Genomic DNA, 17,315 nt, shown 5'->3' with positions numbered 1-17,315 from the left:
CGGGTCAGGCCTGGGGACTGCTCCCGGGCGAACACCCCTCCTCAGGTGGGGAAAGGCGCTGGATGACCAGAACCAGATATGGGATCCTTCCCAGAAGCTGTGACACTTCTCCAGTCTGCCCTCTCCCTGGCAGTGCACTGGAGCAAAGATGGCTCACCTTCCGGTTCAGGCCTGGAGACTGCTCCCGTGCTGACACCCCTCCTAGGGTGGGAAAGGCACCAAATGCTCTCAAGGTTTCTTGTATGTTAGCCAAGCCGTCTCCCAACCAAACCACATCCTAAACCCATATCCAGCTTCTTCAAACTTGTAATCACACCTTCTAAAACATTGAATTCACAAACATATAGCTAATTTGTTTTTAATTCTTGGATCTCTCTCTTTCTCTTTCTCTTTCTCTTTCTCTTTCTCTTTCTCTTTCTCTTTCTCTTTCTCTTTCTCTTTCTCTCTCTCTCTCCCCTCCACCTCTCTCTCTCTCTCTCTCTCTCTCTCTCTCTCTCTCACACACACACACACACACACACACACACACACACACACACTGAGTTTGTCATTCTTCTACCCAGTTGGCATGCCTGTGAACTCCCCCTCTTGTGGATCCCACCACTTCTTTTTTGGCTTATATCTTTGTTTTGCCTCAGAACATCCTCAAGTAACTTCTTAAGAAAATGTATTTGAGAGAAAATTTTTTAATTCATATATCTCTATAACTCCTTATTTAATTGTTACACGTGATAGATATTTTGACTTGTACATGATTCTATTACTTACGGACAATCATTTTCCTTTAGAATTTTTTTGGGGGTAACAAGCAAGGTTTTATTGAGAAATAAATAACCTCCTGGATCAGAAAGGAATCCCTAACAATGGATTGCCTCTCCTACAATTTTAAAAGCTATGCCCTATTGTCTATTTTCCTGTTGCCCTGTTATCTTTTGTCTGGTGCTTGTCTCATGACTCTTTCTTTTCCTCAGTTTTTATTTTTTTCACTTGTTTTTTATTAATCATTTTATTTGTTTACATTTCAGATGATATACCCCTTCTGGGTTACTCCTCCACAATTCCCTATCCCATACTCCTTCTCCCCCTCCTTTTTGCCTCTATGAGGTTGCTCTTCCACCCACTCACCCATTCCTGTCTCACCCCTCTAGTATCCCCCTACCCTGGGGCATCAAGCCTCCCTCCCCTCCCATTGGTGTCAGATAAGGCCATCCTCTGCTACATATGCAGCTGGAGCCATGGATCCCTCCCATATACACTTTGGTTGGTAGTTTAGTCCCTGGGAGCTCTGGGTGGTCCAGTTAATTGATATTGTTCTTTGTATGGAGTTGCAATCCCCTTCAGCTCCTTCAGTCCTTCCTCTAGCTCTTCCATTGGGGTCCCCAGACTCAGTCCAATGGTTGGCTCTATCTGAATCTATATTGGTCAGGTGCTAGTAAAGCCTCTCAGAGGACAGCCATGCTAAGCTCCTGTCAGCAAGCACTTCTTGGCATCAGCAGTAGTGTGGACATTTGGTATCTGCAGATGGGATGGATCTCTAGGTGGGGTGGTCTCTGAATGGCCTTTCCTTCAGTCTCTGTTCCATTTTTTGTCCCTGTCATTCCTTAGGACAGGGTCATTTCTGAGTTAAAAGTTTTGAGATGCATGGGTGGCCCCATCTCCCAAATGGGGGCCATGCCTATCTACTGGAGGTGGTCTCTACAGGTTGTATCCCCCCTTTGTTGGGTATTTCGGCTAAAGTCATCTCCATTGAGTCCTAGGAACCTCTTACTTCCGTGGAGTCTGAGACTTTCTAGTTTTTCCTCAGTTTTTTTCAAATTCTTGTTAGGCACTGGAATTCCAGAAAACTCCTCAAAGTTCTCATTTTTCTCCTCTTTTTAAAAATTACTTTCTGAGTACCCAAGGAGTTGAAGGGGGCTGCAACCCTGTAGGTGGAACAACAATATGAACTAACCAGTACCCCCTGAGTTTGTGTCTCTAGCTGCATATGTAGCAGAAGATGGCCTAATTGGCCATCATTGGGAAGAGAGGCTCCTTGGTCTTGTAAACTTTATATGCCCCAGTACAGGGGAATGCCAGGGCCAAGAAGTGGGAGTGGGTGGGTAGGGGAGCAGGGGCGGTGGGGTATAGGGGACTTTCGGAATAGCATTTGAAATGTAAATAAAGAAAATATCTAATAAAAAAAATAATTACTTTCTGTCTCTGAATGCTTTATTATATAATGTTCTGTTCTATTTATAGATGCAATATTTTTTTTCAGTATCGGGCATTAAAGCTAGTGTTTTGTACATTATAGACAAGACCTTGAATTTTTGTGTGTATGGAAGGCTCCCATTTATTTCACTTTCATGTTTAAGAAGGCATGTTCTAACAATATACCTCTGGCTGACCTGAAACTTGTGGTGATTCTCCTGCCTCATGGCCTCCTCAGTGCTAGGATTACAGGTATAAGACACCACACTGAACTCTTTCTCTCAATTTTTTATGATACTTAGTAATTATTTGTAATTAATAAAGAAGAGTTCAATAGCTATTGTGGATTTAATGTTCTGTTGGAGATCTGTTTTCCTGATCCAAACGACCTCTGTGAGGGCAGGGGCTGGAGGAGTGGAGATCATAGACTCTACTGGTTAAAATGAGGAAGAAATTACTCAGGAGTTGTCAGCATCCGTGCTGGAAGCCTTGGCTCTCTGCAGATGTTCAGTTTCTTTATAGAACAGTCAGATGTTTTCTCTTTAGGCCTGTGTTGGCTCCAGCTCAGCTGTCTGCTTGGGAAGAGGGGTGTTCCAACTGAAACCATCATCCTGCACTGGGCCAGGATCTGTGCTGCATCAAGTCTTTACTGAATCCCTGTGTGTCTACTATTGTTTTATTTCATTTTTTTCTATAATATGCCTCTAGATTCAGACTCTTTGTTGTTTAACTTGCAAACTGCACCCCCTGCAGCTGCCTGGTCAAATATTTTCAGCTATATTTTCCCAGCTACCTTATTTTTCAAATAATTCTTCTCTACATATTCTCTCTCTCTCTCTCTCTCTCTCTCTCTCTCTCTCTCTCTCTCTCTCTCTCTCAGGGGTGTGTGTGTATGCAGGTATATATGTGGATATTGGTGCATGTCTACATGTACATGTGGAGACAGTAGACAACTACTAGTGTTGGACCTCAGGAACCATCATGGGGATCCCTGTAAGCTCTACTGTAGGCAGAGAAATGAACTGCAAGGAGCAAGAAGGAAATCTGTTCCAGTATGTCTTAGCCAGTGTTGGTTCAAAATTCTAGTCTGGCCCTGTGCAGTTTATTTAAACCTATTTAAATATAGTGCAATTTTGGGAAAAAAAAGTTCCCTAGTAACATTTTTCTCAATTCCGTGTGGAGAATGAATATTTGGGCCTAACTACATGAAAAGTCTGTACAACGTATAGGTAACCTATACCAAGAGGATGTGTTCTACAGCTTAGGGCCCTAGTATCTGGTGTGGTTTCTGTCATGCAGATAGTGTTGAGGTCACCAGGCTATAAAATAGATTTTGACATCTCAGTCTAGTGACTGAGAACAAAACTAAGGATGAAGGTCTAGGGAGGGACAGTCTGAGATAAACGGGGGTGAGGTGGGGTGGGGTGGGAGGGGGATTCAGGTGTGACCTGACCACACAGGTGGCACAGACCAGCAGGCTATTAACAAAATCCACTCCCAGCCTTCTGGGTGGAAAAGAGGCATGCATACACATCCCTTCTGTTGAAGAGACAAGCCTGCCTGCATGCTTCACATCCCTGGTTTCTATATTCCTTGTCCGTGAGCACAGAGACTTCATGCCCTCCACATCCATCATATTTAAAGGTGATTTAAAGAGATTGGGCCTACCTATCACTTACATGAAACTCACCAAGTAGGCTAGGCTAGGCTAGGCTAGGCAGCTAACCTCAGGATTCTGCTTGTTTCTGTCTCCCCAGTACTGGAATTACAAAATTACAAACACATGGCTCCATGTTAAATTTTTTTTTAGTGTTCTGAAGATTGAAATCAGGTTCTCATGCTTGCACCATCAAGCATTTTGCCAACAGAACTTTCACCAAAGTTTCTTTGTTTCCTTTTAATCTTTGGCACTTTTCTTTCATTGCAAATTTTGTCTGTCTGTCTGCCTATCTATCTATTTGGCTCAGGGAGATGGAGAGAATTAGCCATAGCATGCATGTGAATAAAGATCACAGGACAGTTTATGGGAGTCAGTTTTAAGTACTGGGACTTGGACATAGGTCATCAAGCTTAGCAGCAGGAGCCTTTACACTGTCTCATCTTGCCAGCCCTGGCACTTTTTTTGAGTAGTTTTAAGAGTAAAAAAGGAAAGCTTTGAGAGCATGTACATGCAGGCATAATTTATTGTCTTTTTCTATTTTACCTTTAAATATGTATTTATTTTTATTTTATGAATATAAATGTTTTCTTGTATGAAAGGGATTGGGTTTTGTTTTGTTTATGAGACAGCATCTCATGTAGCCTAGGCTGGCCTTGAATCCATAATGTAGACAAGGATGACTTTGAACTTCTGATCTTCTTGCCTTTTACTTCCTGAGCACTGGCATTATAAATGTGCACCACCATGACAGGTGTATGTAATGCTACAGGTTATCCCAGGGCTTTGTACATGCTAGGCAAACACTTTACCATTGAGCAACACTTACAGCTTTTGGGACAGTTGATTGGTGTGTATGATGAATGAATGGATGAATGGTTTTAGGAGATGTTACATAAGTATCCTCAAGTCAAATTGTGTTTATACTTGTGTAGCATCATATGGGATGTACATTCAGTATTTTGGACTGTGTCATCTTTCTCATTTTTCTTTATCATTTTGGATTTTTAAAAAAATTTTCCCACCCCTCCCACATATTTTTAGATAGAGTGGATGTGTGTGTTCTATTTTCCATATTGCTAAAATTCTTCAGTTTGTTGAGGTATATACATATAGTATGCTTTCCCGGTTGTAATTGCCCCACTTTTTATGTTGGGGATTGAATCCAGGGCTTTATGAGTGGTAGGTAAGTGCTCTACCATTATGTTTTATCCTCAGACTCTATCTCCCCATTTTAAAGGGATATTATTTTTAAATGCTACACTCTCATTTCAAAAATGGCTCATTTTAGCCGGGTGTGGTGGCGCACGCCTTTAATCCTAGCACTCAGGAGGCAGAGGCAGGTGGATTTCTGAGTTCGAACCCAGCTTGGTCTACAGAGTGAGTTCCAGGACAGCCAGGGCTATACAGAGAAACCCTGTCTCCAAAAACAAAAAACAACAAAAAAAATGGCTCCTTTTAATTCTACTGCTAAAATACTTTTGGTACAATATGTTTTTTCCTATTTTTTAGTGCAAGCATAAAATATGTCATTTAAATCTCTTTTATCTAATTTAAGGAACTTAAGATTCTCTTCACAAAAATTTCACAAGGTAGGAAAATGATGTACTTTATTTTTGTGAATGATATTGCACTGTAGATTTTGCAGTTTCTTGCTTTGTTCTCAATTAAATATCATCTTTCCTCTACAGTTTTACAGACACTTTGATCAGATTAAGGACATTTTAATTATAGTTCTTTAAGGTATTTTTTAAATCATATGTAGGTATTGAATTTTATTAAATGCTTTTTCCTGCATGTATTGGGATACTCACATGATCTGTTCTTTAAATTATAATTGATTTCTAATTTTAAACCATCCTTGCATTCATGGAATAAAATTCAGCCTGAAGGTATGGCTGGAGAGATGGCTTGTTGCTCTTGCAGAGGACCCAAGTTCAGATCCTATTCTCTGTATATGCAAATACTTGTATGCTCAAACCCCAACATACACACACACACTACCACTCTGAGATTATACCCAATTGTTTTTTACATTTATCTATCTTAGTATTTTATGTATATAAGTGTATTGCCTGTATATGTGCACCACATGTGTGCCTGGTGCAAACTGTGGTCAGAAGAGGGCACAGAATTCCCTGAGACTAGAATTACGAATGGTTTTGAATGGCCATATAGGTGCTGAGAATCCTCTAGATTTCCCCATTGTAGTAAAAGATATTCACTTAGGTGATTCTATCCCAAACTCAGCCATCATCCTTATTTTTTTCTTTCTTTCCATCTGATATCCAATACTTTTGGCTCAATTTTGAACATAAATCTTAAATATCACAACTTATCAGATTTCAACTGCTACTGCCCTGGTTAAAGCCATCATTATCTATCTGTCTTCAACTGCTGCCAGGACTTCTGGATCAGCCAGTTCTCCATTCTTCACTGGCAACATAGGTTTTATGATGACAGCTAGTGACTCAAATATTTATCAAGGGCTTCTCATCTCAAAATAATCTCCTAGTTCTTTTGGTGGCCTTGGACTCTCTCCAGTCACACTGGCCTCCTTAGTAAGGCAGGCATAGTCCTTCCTTAAAGTGTTTAAACTTGCCTAGAATGTTTTCCCCAATTACCCATACTGGGAGATGACATGAGGGCAAAAGCTAGAGAGTATCATAATAGCACTCCTTTTGTCCTTGCCCTATCTATTTCAAAGTCTTTATCTCTGTGCAAAATTTTAAGTTCTACTTACTTATATGTTTAGTATGACTCTTCCTTACCAGGAGTCTAGTTTGCCTCCTCGTTCAGTACTAAAACAGTGCCTAGCAAATAAATGAATGGAGAGGGGAGCCAAATTTGAATCAGAAAGTCTCATGTTGCATAGTGTTTTGTCGGGAGTGGTGGCACATGCCTTTAATCCCAGCACTCGGTAGGCAGAGTGGATTTCTGAGTTCGAGGCCAGCCTGGTCTACAGAGTGAGTTCCAGGACAACCAGGGCTACACAGAGAAAACCTGTCTCGAAACAAACAAACAAACAAACAAACATTCTTGTTGAGCATTTGTTTAGCACAAAGAGCATTGGATGCTGACTGGTATCAGGATAAGGCTGCTTTGACAAACCTGCCACCCTATTACCTAAACCTTCCTGCATAGTCCCGCAGATTTGTTGGGTCTCAGGTCTTCAAAGCAGTGCTGCTCCCTCTGGGCTCACTCCCTTTTAAACATACTTCCATCAAACCATCTGATTCAACAATGTCAGACCGATCTCTTATGGGCTTGGCACACGCCATCTGCCCATTATAAAAGTCTGCAAAGACCAAGGTTTGATATGTTGATTTTACTGTCAGCCTTAAGAGTGCGACACCTGCTTGCTAATTTAGTGTAATAATACAATCGGTAGACCTTTTAAAACAAGTCCCTTGGCTTGGAACAACCACAGGCTCCTCAACAGGCAACTTTGCTACTTCTACAGAAAATGATAATAAGGAAAGCTGGTGAACTCAAATGCTTATTGCAGTGGTGAACTACTCGGCAGAGCGGCTCTAGTAGGCGCCAAGAGCCTAGACTTTCTTAAGTGCCAGAGTCCACAAGGACCCAGTTAATCCTCAACATTCAAATGCTGCCTGCAAAACCAGCCCCTCTGTGCCTTAGCCGCCTCTTTTTTCCAAGTGACAGTAGAACTCCACCAATCCGCAACTGAATGGGGTCCGCCCCTTTTCCCTGCCTAAACAGACAGGAACTCCTGCCAATTGAGGGCGTCACCGCTAAGGCTCCGCCCCAGCCTGGGCTCCACAACCAATGGAGGGTAATCTTGACAAAGAGCAAGGGGTGGGGCGCGGGCGCGCAGGTGCAGCAGCGCTCAGGCTTGTCGGGAGGGCGGGGCGCGACGTCGGCCGTGCGGGGTCCCGGCATCGGTTGCGCGCGCGCTCCCTCCTCTCGGAGAGAGGGCTGTGGTAAAACCCGTCCGGAAAATGGCCGCCGCTGCCGCCACCGCCGCCGCCGCCGCCGCCGCCGCGCCGAGCGGAGGAGGAGGAGGAGGAGGCGAGGAGGAGAGACTGTGAGTGGGACCGCCAAGGCCGCGGGCGGGGACCCTTGCTGGGGGGCGGGTAGGGGCGGGACGTGGCGCGGGAGGGGCCCGCGGGGTCGGGCGACACCGCTGGCGGATGGCGTCCCTCCTCTCTACCCTCCCCCTCCCTCTGCCTCCGGTGGTGGCTTTCTCCATTCGTCTCCCGCAACCGTGAGCGACGGTTCTCAGCGCGATCTCCCTGGAGCCACCTTCGAATGACGCCCTCCCGCTGCCCGCCCCAGCTGTGCGCATCCTGGGCCCCAGCTGTGCAAGCGCCCTTGTCGTCTGGGCTTCGCCAGTTGGGGCTGCGCACGCTCCTGCCCTTCTTGGGGCTTTGGGCCTCGGCACTGTCGCGCGCCCGCGGTCCCGGCCTCTCCCTGGATCGCGCTGTCCCCTTCTCCCTCGCGCGCCCCCACTCCCGTTACTCGCTCCCCCCTCACACACACACACACACACAGACTGGCGCGCGTGCGCAGTCCATCTCCGGTTGGGAGAGTGCGCCACAAGGGCTCCTGAGCTCTTACCCCCATCTCTGGGTTTTGCTCCCTCCTCCTCCTCTCCCATTCCATGACTTTTTGCCCCCACTGCAAGCGAGTCAGTCCATCAGCTCCATTCCCCACTTGGCAGGAACAAGTTGAGGGTTATTGTCCACCCACAAAAAGGACTAGACATTATGTTCCTAGGTCCCACAACTCATCATAAAGAGATGGTTGTAGTTCTCATCAGGAACCCTGGGCAAGGGACTGTGCGTTCCTCAGCACTTGAAGCTCTTCCGTGAGATCATGCCCGCAGGGTGCTCTGGTTGTTCGGGGATGCTGTGCTGTGGCTTCGGAATATGAGCGTCTTTCCCTCCCCTCCCTTCGCCAGCGATCATCCAGTTACATAAGTGGAATGGGACGTTGTATGTAACAGGCTCTCTTCGTCCTGGAGCTCTCGGGATCGCCAGTACCAAATGGGGCGAGTTCATCGCATCGCTGTGACTCCTGTCAATAATCTTTGAAAGTTCATTCTCTTTTTAGTTTGGTTATGACTGAATCACTTAAAATAAAACACAGGTGACTTTTATGTGGCAGTGGCAATGTTTCTGAGGTTTTTCACTAAAGGTTTTAAGTCATCATGGAGTCTAAAAAAGATTTGCTCTCACAAGAGAGACCCTGGTATGACATTGTTAAGTATGGACCCACCGCAGGGCAAAGCTTGTTAGTGGATATCTCTGTGGTGGTTCCTTGTATGTTCGGGTATAGGTTGATCAAAACAAAAATGGACTCCACCACAAATTTGATATTCCTGACTCATAGTCAGGCAGATATGTACTCCTGGTTAATTTTCCAGGAACACAAATGGGCTCTTTTGAGTCATTTGCATGTTGACTCCAGTGTTTAGAATCATTACAGTGAGGCAGTAGGCTCAAATACGGGGTAGTTGATGACGATCATGAAACAGAATGGACTAATTTATAGTGCTAAGTGGCAGAGATGTTGTAGGACTCTGACAAGTTCTAGATATTTTGTTATACTACATAAATGAAACCAATTTGGGCCTGGGTAGTAAAATTTCACTAATAGGTAATTATTACTGTAGAGGAGAATTTTGGGTTTGTAGTTGGAATTATGTGAATCTCAGCAATTTTAATTAATAACATGATTAAGCTGATATCTTAGGTTCTTTGAAATATGTCGAATCTCTATAAAAAAATAAAATTTGAATTGTTAGGTCCTTGGGGAATTTCTACCAAGGATTTGGAGAAATATTTATATACTTTTGGTTTTTCGTTTGTTTTTAACTTCAAATTCAAGTCATACTCAGAATGCCTAGGAAACACTTGCTTTTATTTTCTTACCTGGCTATGTCAGAACCTTAAAGAGTCCAAACACTTTAAAAGTACAAATGATCTAAAAATGAGTTAATACACATGACCGACAGAGTGCATTCACTTTCACAAACAACACCCAAGTCTTGCTTGTCAAAAAATTCCAAGGTTTGTACATCTGAGCTTGAGCTCAGAGTTGGAACCTTTGTTTTTGTATTCTACAACAGGTTTGCTTCCTCAGGCCCCTCTGGTTATTTATTTGTTGTACCCATAGCTCTTTAAACCTTGTAAGCAACTTCTAGAACACAGTTTCCTTTTAAAGTGCCTGGTGACATCTGAAGCTAGTGTGTCCTAAGAATTTGAAGAAACTGTATGGCTTTCTTGCTAGTGTTGATCTATCACATATGCCTATTTTCTTTCCATGAGAATGTGTCTTGAGTACTTTAAAGCTACAATAACAGGTCCCTACTTCACTGAAGAAGAAAGCATCATGTAGTCCGTTGTACTCTTAAGGATTATATTTTTTCCTTATTTTTTTTTGTTATTGTTATACTGGTGGTCAAACCCAGGACCTCATGCATGCTAGGCAATCACCCCACATCCTTAGCCTTCTACTCTGTATTTTGTGCTCTTTGACTCCTGAGGTACATATGACCACAAAGACCACATATAGACGACAAAGATTTTGGAAGGTTATGATATGTTTTTGCAATCTGTATATTTTCCAGATAGAGTTGTTCCCTCTACCTGATCTGCTTCTATGAAGCCTAATCTATTGGGGATAGGGAAGTGAAGCTATAGAGTTTAAGGAAAAACCAGCTAAATCCCATGTTCCAGTGCCCCAACTCCACCCGTGTACTCCTGAGAAGTTTTTTTTTTTTTAACCTAGAATAAAAAGCAGCAGAGGTAAACTTGTTAGTTTGTTTGCATGCTAAATGATGTATCCTGGAACCTGTTATCTTTTCTAAAGGTAACTGTCAGTGAGAATCTTTTTTTATTAATTATTCTCATATATTGCATCCCGACTGCATTTTCCACTTCCTCCTCTCCTCTCAGTCCCTCACTCTTCCCTTCTCCCTCCCCATCCACTCATCCTTTTCCCTTCAGAAAAGGCAGGCCTCCCAGGCATATCAATGTAACATGGCATATTAAGTTTCAATAAGACTGGTCACCTCCCCTCATATTAAGGCAGCCCACTAGGAGGAAGGGGATTCCAAAACTAGCCAAAAGTGACAAAAAGAGCTTCCCACTCCCTCTGATAGGAGTTCCACAAAAACAGGTCACTCATTGGGGGATGTTTTTAATTCACTAAGAGAAGTTTACAACTAGCGAACTACTTCTGGGAAGCATAGACTGATGGACAATGACATTTCTAGTAGCCAGTGTTTTAAGCACAGCCTAGACTGGAGAATTCCAGGAAGTGTGGCAGAATACCTCATTTTAATCACCTGCTCTGGTAACATCTGTGCAGACCAAGCCATGTGGCTGATAGAAACAATCTTTTTAGTTGGGTAGAAAACACTATTGTTCTTCCAAGGGAAGGACATTGTCCTCAGTGCCCATCACAGCCATTTTTAATCACTCCGCTGTTGTCCAGTCAGAGTACTGCATCTGCTCATCATTTCAGGGAGTCCAGTGGCTCCCTACTTCTGGGGATTGCTTATACAGAAGGTGTGTGTGTACTCTTCTGCTTTTTATAGTTCTCTTCTGCCTTTCTCTTCCAAGGAACATTTTCCTTTGAAAGTTTGATTTTAACCACTTTTATGGGAAATATAGTGTATGGAATGTCTGAATGGTGGCAAGACTCAAGAGAAGGCAGACAAGCCTACTCCCATGTTAAAAGGGGGAAGTATGACCTTTTCCTGGACACTCTGATAGCATATGAATGTCTGCTCACCTAACTCTGCTGGTACTATGGATGTCTAGACTCTTGTTACTGGCCAAGCCTTAGTAAAAGTGTGCTTATCTTTTCCTAAGAGCAGGGGGTATTTTAGTATGAATATTTTTGTTGGATTTTCACCTAACTTTATTCATTTTTAGCTTTTTTTTTTTCATGAAATCTCAAACTTTTTTAAGAGCTTAGAATAAAGCTTAGTTCAGCTTCTAGTGAAATAAGGGCTGAAGATACAGGGCTCGGTCAGTAGTGTAGAGCATTTGCTTCACATGCTTAAGGCACTGATTTCAGTTCCATCCTTATCAAAAAAAATTGCAGGTAGGTAAAACTGGTCTTGAGAAGTTGTGACTTTACAGGCCTTCTTAATCTTAAACAAGGCACTGGTTTGATTTTTATTAGGCTGATATCCAAAAAACAATTTACTTTGGGATTTCAAACTGTTCCATGACTTAAATCTATGATTTAAGGAAATTATAGGAATGAAGAGGTTTTGCTCAGCCTTAAAAGATAACTGTAAGCATCATCTAGGTAAATAGCATACAGCTGCAAAGGACTTGGTTGCTGTTGTCTTTCCTCTGGATTCAACCCCATGAGTGACTATAATAGTCTTAAGTTATATAGTATATAAGCTTTTCTTTAAGTGTAAAAATAAAAGTGTTATTGCTGGGAGAACCAGGTATCTAAAATTAGGTATTTAGGCAGCTAAGGCTTTAACAAGGAAACGATGGTTAGCTTGGTGGCAACAGCCTTATTTGAACATGTGTGCAAAAAAACGAGAGGCTGAAGCAGGAAGAACTGAGTTTGAGGACAGCCTGAACTACATAACAAGACTGCCTCAAAAACAACAACAATGGTGTGGGGGGGAGGGAGCGAGGGAGGGAGGGAGGGAGGGAGAGAGAGAGAGAGAGAGAGAGAGAGAGAGAGAGAGAGAGAGAGAGAGAGAGCGCTCGAGAGAGAGCTCGTGAGCACTAGAGAGCGAGCTAGAGAGCTAGAGTGAGAGCCTAAAGCAACCAAGCTCAGCTCTTTAGAGCACTGGCTTATCTTCCACTACCTTCATAGAGGCTCACAATGGTCTAATTCCAGTCCCCTGGATCCATCTTCTGGCCTCAGCAGGCACTACATGTGGGTAGTGCACAGACATATATTCCGACAAATGCTCATGCACATAAAATAAAAATAAATAAAATCTCAAAAATTTTAAAGAAAAACAGTAACAAAAAAGTCAAAAGAATCATCAACTCAATGTGTTACAGACATTGAGATTTACTGAATTGAGAGGCTTACAGAAATTGGTTAGAGAAGGACTTATATAGTTTGGATGATGGCTTTGGATCTCCTGGTGTTTTGTCTTTTATATCAGGGTGAAAACCCCTTTGTGATATTAGAGCAGTTCCTTGCAGCTTTGACTGCTGGAAGCAAAAGGGAGACTTTTGCCTCTGGATTTGGTTGTGTTCTTTTTGAGGTGATGTGTGGGTCTTTGTTTGTTTTTTGTTTGTTTTGGTTATTAGTTGGTTGTTTTTTGTTTTTATTTTTTTTGTTTTTTGTTTTTTTGGGGGGGTGGGGAAGTTGGTTGTTTTGTTTTGTTTTGATGTTGCATATACTCTTGAACACATTCTATCCTTGACTTTTCCTGTATAATGTGGTGGAAGAAATACTTAACCAGAAGTCACCACTTGTGGTATGCATTGTAGTTTCAAAGTGTTCCCCAGAGGTGTAAAGACCTCTCTGATAGTGTCAATTCTGACAGCCATAAATCTTGTCTTTATTTTAGCATTCTCTGTTATGTGGCAGTAATTTGCAGTTTATTCTTTGCTTCTAACTAGCTGAGCTGGGAAGTAACATAGTATGTTGTCTGTTTATCTTCAGAATGTTCCAAAAAGCCTTGGGAAAAGGTGCAGCTCAATGGGGACTTTCAACTTACGATTTTCTTTGTTTTAGGCTCCATAAAAATACAGACTCACCAGTTCCTGCTTTGATGTGACATGTGACTCCCCAGAATACACCTTGCTTCTGTAGACCAGCTCCAACAGGATTCCATGGTAGCTGGGATGTTAGGGCTCAGGTAAGTAACCTTCCTTTTTTTTTTTTTAGTATATGTCCTGGTTTGGCCATCTGTTTTTAAAAAAACAAAAAAGGAAAAAAAAGATATACTATTCTTGGACAGTATGAAAGTACCCCAAAGACAAAAAATATAACTGGGCCAAACTGTGCCATATAATAAAAAAAAGTCACTTCCCTGAGCCCTGAAAGTTCAGTTCAGTTTGGGTAGAGTTACTTGGTAGCCACAATGTGATCTGGGGGGTGGGTGTCAGATTAGAGCTGGAACTGGTGATCTGCAGCTTCAGTTCACCTTGAAGCAGGAGAGTGCTTGTCCTGAGCTCTTCACCTGTGCTGCTGCTCTTACCTAGTGGTCTTCAGCATGATGCTTTCTTTGATTTGGTTTGGGCTAAATGACTTGCAGGTCAATGTTAGCAAGCAGTGGTGTACTGCATTTTCAGATATAGGAACTGGTATGTGGTCTCCTAGAAGAGCACCCTTCTGAAAGTGTCACAGCACAATGGAGCCTGTGGTTAATGGTGCTTGTTTTCTGAACTCTGATGGAGTGCATCCTGACAGATGTGCAATTCTTGGGATTCTAGAGCAGGATAAGTGCTTTTGGAAAAGCTGGAAAGTCAAGTCGTTTTTTAGACCTGATAGATCTGTAGTGTGAACTACTGTGGTACCATTGTGTGGACTTTTGTTTTGCAAGAATGAATTGTTCTGTAATTTCTTATCCTTTATCAGGCTGAAACCTCTCAAACTTTTTTTTAATTAGTAATTATTCCACATTTGATATTTTGTCACTTGTATTTATGTGTGATAAAGCAGATAATGCCAATTGAATTTTCCTATCTTCTACAAAAGAAAATGTTGACTGTTCACACATGCTGTGTTTTGATTCTAGCAGAGATCCCCAGTTAGCATTTTCTGTATCTCTAGATTTGTTACACATCATAAAGCTGTTGTGTACAGGTGCGCGCGCGCACACACACACACAGACACACACACACAAATAGCTGATTTATCTGAAGGAATAAGTTTTGGGTGGAGGAGAATAGAAGGAAATGAAGACCATAGCACTGCCCCAGGTTCTGGATGTGATTCTGCTTCTGATTCTGTGACCTCAGTTGTCATTCTTACTGTGATGAGGTATGATTCAGACCTGACTGATCTTTGTGCTTCACATAGTTATGCTGGTGGGAGTTATATGGCTAGTGCTTTGTCTCAAAAATTCTACTAAATGTAATAGAAGCAATGATGGGTAGATATTAGGCTGGGCATGGTTTACGTTTTTTAAAGTCTTTTTCTCGGATTATAAATGACTTTAGGAAAAAGACAGTAATGACACTATACATGTTTCTCCAGAGAAAGGGTGGATTTTTTTTTTTTTTTTAGAAAAAGTTCTTACTACTTACAAATAAGAAAAACAACCATTTCAGTTCAAACAATACAACTTGTCTTTTCTAGAAAAGTATATATCTTTTCTTCTAAAAAAGAAAAAAGCCAAGCATGGTGGTGTACAACTTTAATCCCAGCACTTGGGACACAGAGATAGGTAGATGGATCTTTGTGAGTGTGAGGCCAGCTTAGTTTACATAGCAAGTTTCAGGCTAGCCAGGGTTACATAGCAAGACCTTGTATCAAAAAAACAAACAAACAAACAAACCTATAAACTTTAAATTAGAATAGAACTTCTTCATGAGCCAGTCATTTTGAAGAATGGCTGCCTAGACTTGGAGGTACTGGTAGGTATCGGCATATCACCTTTCCAAGTGGCAATCAAAATTCTTCGGACTTTATAATTAGATACCTATTTTTTAAATCAGTGTTCTTTTAGTTATTACTGAGCTGTATCTCAGTAATTATTGGCCATTTGTATCTGGCCTATGTGAATTATATGTTCATGTTCTATATTTATTATTCCATCAGGATATTTTTTAATTTTTAATTCTCTCTGTGTGTGTGTGTGTGTGTTTCTGTGTCTGTGGGACTCACATGGAAGATGAGGGGTGCATATGAGTTCAGGTACCTGCAGAGGCCAGAGGTAGATCCTCTTGGAGCTATAGTTATGGACAGTAAGCTACCTCACAAGTGTTAAAACCAAACACAGGTCCTCTACCAGAGTCACAAGTGATCTTGACTTCTAAGCCATCTCTTCAGCCCCCAAGATACTTCTTTTTAAGTGGATCTGTAAGAAGCCAGGACCTATACTTTCTAGATCTACAGAACTGAATACCTAACCTGTTTGTCCTTCTATTATATAAAGTCTCAGGCAGCCCAGTGATTGGCTTAGTGGTTTAAAGATGCTTCCATCAAGCCTAGTGACCTAAATTTGATCTCCAGAAGCCACAAAGTGTTTTCTGGAGGCTGGAGATATGGTTTAGTGGTTAAGAATATAAGAACACTTGCTGCTCTTGCAAAGGGCCTGGATTTAGTTCCCAGAACTCACAAGGGTATGTAATTCTTGTTCTATGGGATCCAGTGCCCTCTTCTGGCCTCCACAGGCATCACACATACATGTGGTACATAAATTTACACTATATAAAACATATAAAATTAAAATTTTTTAAAATATTTATTTATTATATGCCCTCTTAACTGCTGTGCCATCTCACCAGCCCCTTTTTTTAAAAAAAAAATATTTATTTATTTATTATATGTAAGTACACAATTGCTCTCTTCAGACACTCCAGAAGAGAGCATCAGATTTCATTACAGATGGTTGTGAGCCACCATGTGGTTGCTGGGATTTGAACTCAGGACCTCTGGAAGAGCAGTCAGCACTCTTAACTGCTGAGCCATCTCACCAACCCCCTAAAATTAATTTTTTTATACAGGAAAATCTTTTTCTTTTAAGAGTTAGTTGATACTTCCATTTTCTTTCTGAAAAGATTGATGTATTTCCAATGTATACATATTTAATGCATCATAAGTTCCTGTTTGTCCACATCCCTTTTTAAATTGGTTTTTTAAAATTGTGTGTGTGTGTGTGTGTGTGTGTGTGTGTGTGTGTTAGGCTAATGGATCATTAGGCTTAGTGGCATGCCTCTTTATGTCTCTCCAGCCCTTAGGTAGTTTTTAAGTTAGTTTACAAAATGATGGTTTTATTATGGTATTTTCATATATACTCTATTCTGTTGCTCATTCTTCCCCATTCCTTTTCCTGTTCTCCTGCCTTATCTGTCTGGTCCTCACTACAGAACCACCACCACCCCTTTTCTAGTTTCATGTCTATTGCTTATTTTCCCTTAAGATTACCCTTTGTTTTCCCAAATACTGGTTTTTATATTTAACTTTGAGGTGGGATGATTTCTGGAGTATGCTTGAGTTTGACTTAGCCATTTGGTAAACTTATCATTCAGTTTTCAAATTATTGTTATTGCCATCCACATCAGATCTCTTTTCTTTTATAATGCTGCAGTTCTAGTCTCACTGCAGACTAATTCTCACTTTTTTGCTTCATCCCTATCCTTTGCTAAACCACTGTCCTACTGGCTGTCAATACTGCCTAGTGCCCTACTCTGAATGTTTATGCATGTGTATTTTATGTATTTTGTATGTTTACACATGTACAAAAAGAATGTGGGAGTATATCTTTTTTTTTTTTTTTTTTTTTTTTGTATGGAAACAGGTTTTTGTTTTATTATTTGGGTTTTAACTACCACTC

At 41.6% G+C, this 17,315-nt stretch overlaps 1 protein-coding gene across 1 annotated transcript in view; it reads left to right on the top strand.

Annotated features, from left to right (window-relative positions):
* Window positions 1-7,746: 7,746 nt before the first annotated feature.
* The window catches only part of Mecp2 (methyl-CpG binding protein 2), a 52,510-nt gene continuing 42,941 nt past the window's right edge, over window positions 7,747-17,315 (top strand). The window contains exons 1-2 of the mRNA XM_021187486.2: window positions 7,747-7,895; window positions 13,547-13,670. Of these exons, the coding sequence (XP_021043145.1) occupies window positions 13,645-13,670 (26 nt within the window). The 5' untranslated portion in view covers window positions 7,747-7,895; window positions 13,547-13,644. The remainder of the gene's footprint in view (window positions 7,896-13,546; window positions 13,671-17,315) is intronic.

This window comes from Mus pahari, chromosome X (genome assembly GCF_900095145.1).
Source record: "Mus pahari chromosome X, PAHARI_EIJ_v1.1, whole genome shotgun sequence".
Lineage (NCBI taxonomy): Eukaryota > Metazoa > Chordata > Mammalia > Rodentia > Muridae > Mus > Mus pahari.
Note: the sequence above shows the minus strand (reverse complement) of the source record. Positions and strands in the feature narration are given on the sequence as shown.